The 5594-nt window shown below is 34.2% G+C and overlaps 1 protein-coding gene across 1 annotated transcript; it reads left to right on the forward strand.

Moving 5' to 3' along the window:
* Nucleotides 1–372: 372 nt before the first annotated feature.
* LOC114411169 lies at nucleotides 373–1116 on the forward strand. Its single transcript, XM_028374924.1, has one exon. It carries the CDS (start codon nucleotides 373–375, stop codon nucleotides 1114–1116), a length of 744 nt encoding a protein of 247 aa, XP_028230725.1.
* Nucleotides 1117–5594: the final 4478 nt, after the last annotated feature.

Below are 5594 nucleotides of genomic sequence, written 5' to 3' on the forward strand. Positions count from 1 at the left end.
CAAGAAGGAAGGGGGTTTGGGAATCAAGAATCTGTCTAAGTTTAATGCAGCTCTTATGGGAAGATGGATTTGGGATTTATATTCTAATCAGAATCAGTTCTGGGTCAGGGTTATAAATTCTAAATATGGAGGATGGTCAGCTTTGCAAAATGGCAGAATTCATAGTGGGGATTCCCATTGGTGGAGGGACCTCAGGAAGATATATCAGCACAATGACTTCAAGATTATTCATCAAAACATGGCTTGGAAGGCAGGATGTGGGATAAAATTCGTTTTTGGAAAGACAATTGGTTGGGGGAGGACTGCAGCTTGGAACAGAAATATCCTCAGCTCTTCATTATTAGTAAGCAATAGAATGACCTAATTTCAAACATGGGCAGCTTCTACCAGAACAATTGGAGATGGGATCTAAACTGGAGGAGACACTTATTTGAACATGAGGAGGGAGCAGCTGTAGTTTTCATGGAACAGATCACTGCTTATCCTATCCACTGTCATCTGAAAGATAGCTTACTGTGGAGAGCTGATCCTACGGGGATGTACTCTACTAGATCAGCTTATAGACTTTTGTCAAATCTAAATAGTGCTGCCTCAGATGGGAGGAGTTTTCAGCTTATTTGGAAATTAAATATCCCCCCAAAAGCTGCTATTTTCACTTGGAGGCTTTTAAAGGATAGGCTCCCCACTCGAGCTAATCTTCATAGGAGAAACGTGGGCCTGCAGGAAGTTACCTGCCCTCTTTGCCATGTCGAGCAGGAGGAGGCAGGACATCTTTTTTTCCACTGCTCTCAAACTAATGGCCTGTGGTGGGAATCCTTGCGGTGGATTCAGGTTTCTGGAGTTTTCCCTGCTTCTCCAGCAAGCCATTTTAGCTTATTTTGTGATGGTTTAGATGTAGGGAGACACCATTCTAGATGGTGTGGTTGGTGGATTGCTCTAACTTTTGCTATTTGGAAGCATAGGAATTTACTGATTTTTCAGGGTATTCCTTTTGTATCTTCCAAAGTGATGGAGGACACCTTATTCCTAGCTTGGTCCTGGTATAAAGCTAGAGATAAAGATTTTAATATTCCTTTTAACCATTGGTCTTCCAATCTTGTGGAGGCCTTTGGTTAATTTGGAATGTCTGGTCTGTTGGGGGGACTTGTGATGGGTTTTTTCTTTTTGGGAGGCTGGCAGCATAGCTGCTGTTGTAATTCTCTTTTAAGTACCTCTGGTACTATTGCTCTTATTAATAATACTATATTTTCTGCCTTCCAAAAAAAAAAAAGTCCAACATGTCAAGTGAATTGGTGAAATTGCCATTTACTTAAAAATTTTAAAAAAGTCTCCTCCTCCCTGCCTCCAACCCATCCCATGTCTATGCTGCTGTTTCAATCTTCTTTTTTCCTCCATTTGTGCCACGTTGTCAAGTCTCCTCCGTTCATCCCTCCCTTTGCATCGCATCGCCCGTCCCCACCTCCCATTATTGTCGTCATCATGAGTCTCTTTGTCTGAGTTTATTTTTTATGTGTTGATAAAAAAAAATGGAAATCCGTTACATTCTTACGGATTTCCATCCATACGAATTGACAATCTATAAAATCCCTACGAATAGACAAACTGTATGGATTATACGGATTGTTAATCTATATGGATTCCCAGTTTGTATAATTGTTTTTTTATTTTATTGTTTCATAATAAGTTATTATTTGAATTAATTTATTTATTTAAAAATAAATTTATAATTTTTTTATTTTTATTACTTTATAATTTATTTTAAAATTTTATTTTTATTTAATTATTTTCAAAATAAATAATTTAATTAATTTTTATATTTAAAATAGTTATTTATAAAATTATGAAATAACAAAAATTCCAATTTTTTTATAACAATATATTATAGAATTTAGTTAAACAAGAAAAGATAACATTGTATATGGCAAATGTTTTTTTATTGATATACTCGTATCAATATTATTACACTAATAATATTAAATATTTATATAAAAAGTGTTTGGAAGTATAAAAATAAAGAATTTCTTCATTTATTTATAAATATCTAAAAGTATTAAAATACTTATTTGTAAAATAATGAAGTAGTCATTTATTAGAAATAAAAAAGAAAATTGCACTTAGATTTTGATGATATATTTTAGTTTATTAGAATTAGTGATGTGAAGTATAAAAATTTTAAAAAAGAATTTCTATATTAATTTATGAATATATAAAAGTATTAAAATAGTTATTTAAAAAGTAATAAAATATTTATTGAATTATATAATATTTGAATTATTATTTATCATTTAACCTGAACTAATTAATTTTAATTTTGTTTTTAGGAACATATTGAGTTAAAGTTGGCCTCTCATGGGAGGAAGGTAGAGAAATTTGGAAGGCTTGCACGTGAAATTGAAGGGATGTTGGTTGCTACAAGATTAAGTTCTCTAATTACATGTTCACTGGACACTAGTAACAGGAGACTATAACCCTCGATAATGTAGCATCCTTTTTACATCTACTCATTACAAGCGCCTTTCATGCCTTCGATGCTCTTGATGTAGACCAAGTCATGGACTTGTTAGTTGAGTTGCTTGAAGTCAGAACCCAAGAAGCAAGAGATGAGGCATTTCAATGTAGAGGGACATATGTTCGCCTAGCCTGGCTGCAAGACATTTATCATGGCAAATGTGACGCAAAACAGTGGACCCTAGCAGCTCGAGCATATTTATTGCATCTAGTAGGTTGCACACTCTTTGCTAACAAGAGTGTCACACACATTAGTGTGGTATTTTTGAACGCATTTCGCGACCTCAACTAATCTGGAAGTTATTCATGGGAAGCGGCTACACTGGTCCATATGTATGACAATTTGAATGATGTGTCAAATAATTTGATAAAACATCTTACAGGATATATCACTTTGTTATAGGTAATTATAATTTCTTTTACCTCCAGTTATTAATTTTTTTTAGCTTATATTTACTATTGATTAGAATTTTTTTGCTTTTTTTAAATATGTGTGATGTTGGATCTATGGGCATTTGCCTACAATTGCTTCCATTGTTGTTGACGAGGATTATCATGAGAGGAAACCACTTGATTGTCGATGGAAGTCTAGAAAGACATTACTAGTGTCAATGTATCATAAGCACTTGGATGGATTGACGTCAGATGTTGTCTGCTAGATTCCTTATGGTGACCACTGTTCATTTAGAGAATTTAAGTTCATCTCATTATTTTCTGGACATATCAAATGGGGTTCATCTATTGTCATACACCGACTAGAGAGGGTAGTGTGACAATTTGGTTATGTGCAGATCATTCCTCCACACCCTGCTGCTCCATCCTTATCTATAGAGGAGATTGACGATATATGGCTTCAATTTTTCAGAATACCTTGCACCGATTGGACATATTTATAGTGCTCTTGGACAGTGTACAACAGACTACATGGAGTAGTTCTATAGGACATCTCACCCCTTTATGAGTCTGACACAACCTGGGGAGCCTCCTAGACATCCACCTATGGTGCATGATGATACATTTATTGTACTAGATCCTCCTCAGCAGGCCATCGATGCAGCAGTTATACCAGAACCACTTGCACCTGCAACTGCTGATGTAGATATGTCTCAACATGTAGTGGTATAATATAATTTCAATCCACTGTTAGTCATTTTTTGTGTCATGCTTTCAATAATTACTTTTTACCTTGTTGTCAACGTCATAAGATGCTTGCTAATGGATAGCAGAAAATTTGGAACACATGATCAACATGAGGATGATCACTGCTAGAACTAAAGCATACACTCTAACCGAGCACTGCTTGAGATTTGTCAACTGTGTCACTGAATAACAAAATGTTTATGTTCGATCGAGACAAAGGAGGGATACACAAGACACATGAAGATAGCTAGGATTGATTAAGTAGTATAGCATATATGAATGCAATATGACTAAACAATGTTTAATATTTACTATTATTTGACGAACAAGTATGTTATCACTAAGGTTTTAATTTGTGTTTATCTAGTATTTGAGTATTAAGTTCTTCACCTAAATAGATTATGTTAAACCCTAATTCCTAAAATGAGTAAACCCTAAACCCTTAGTTAAATAGAATGCCTAATCATGTAAACCATAATGCACAAACCCTAAACTAACTAAGCATAAACCCTAAACAATAACTCTAAACTAAGCCAACCATAAACCCTAAATTCAGTAAGCACTAACCCCTAAAACCTAATAGTAAAATAAGTCAACTCTAATCCCAACACTACGTAAACCCTAAATTGTAAACCCTAAAACATAACCATAAACCCTAAACACAAAAGCCTAAACCCTAAACCATAAGCCATAAGCTTTAAACCCTTACAACAAACAAACTAAACCCTCAACCCTTAACCCTAAAATAAGTAAACCCTAAACCCCGTAAACCATAAACCTCATAATTATTTCTTCATTTTATATTTGGTAAAGTTGCCTTTTTTCTAATCTGAATATTTGCACAATTGATGAATATGTAAAAGGAATAATTATATGAACGTCCATTGAAAGACACATTAATTACCATATTACATGACTTATCCATGTTTGTTTCACAAGTCTGTAAGTTACAAACATTGCCTCAACAATAACTAAATGTTCAATCTTCTCCTAAATCAACAAGTGTGTGGTCAACCTCATCAAATTGGTATAATGTTGCATTCTACTAATATAAGGTGTAGGCCACTGTTTTGCATGATAATGACAATGTGTTGACCATAACAAAGCTGCTGGCGGTAAGGGACAACTGTCTCTTAGAAATACCTATTACATAGGCACATACACATTCAAATCATCACAACACATTTTATAATAAAAAATACACAAACAGGATGATCATGCTTTTACCTAAACAAAACGATTGTCATATACATGACCAATACATATAACGCGATGTACAGAACAATCTCTTTGTGGTTGACTTCTAAGAGAAAAAAATGTCATACTTCATTGGAGAGAAAGAGAAACAAGGATGACATTATACCTTGATGCAATCACATAACTCATGTCAGTTATATTCATCCACTTATCCATGGTAACCTACACGTAACAATTTTAATTAGATTTATTTAAAGAAAATTAATCCATCAAAAAGTAACAAAAAACTTATATACCATGAATAATCCATCAACAAGTAGCGATTGCTTTAACTTCTCAAATCTGTCTATGTCACCAAGTAGGTTCATATACTTATCAAACCATTTTGCAAGTTCTTTCAGCAAATGGTTACGAACCAAAGACCTTGAATCTTCACTCATACCTAATAAGGCAGCAATTGCACGATATCCCCAATTATCATCAGTTTTGACATTGACAATGTTTTCAACATAGGCATGTTCCTTTTTGGTTGTTCAGATGATGATGCAGCCCGTTTCACTGAAGAGTTGTTATTTTGCACAAAATTGTTATGCATCCACATACTCCTAGTAAGATGGATCACGCTTCGTAGATCTTTGATGTTTGGTCATCTGTTTCTTTTGAGCACCTTTTGTTTTTACCTTTTCAGAAGGAGCACACATAGAGTTTAGATCAAGGTAGACAATTTTCCAAAGTTTACTTTTTAGAGT

The sequence above is a fragment of the Glycine soja genome, chromosome 5, assembly GCF_004193775.1.
Source record: "Glycine soja cultivar W05 chromosome 5, ASM419377v2, whole genome shotgun sequence".
NCBI classification, from domain to species: domain Eukaryota; kingdom Viridiplantae; phylum Streptophyta; class Magnoliopsida; order Fabales; family Fabaceae; genus Glycine; species Glycine soja.

What these genes read in the sequence shown, in the direction of transcription:
- LOC114411169 (XM_028374924.1), top strand. Translation starts at nt 373, where the DNA reads ATGGGCAGCTTCTACCAGAACAATTGGAGATGGGATCTAAACTGGAGG.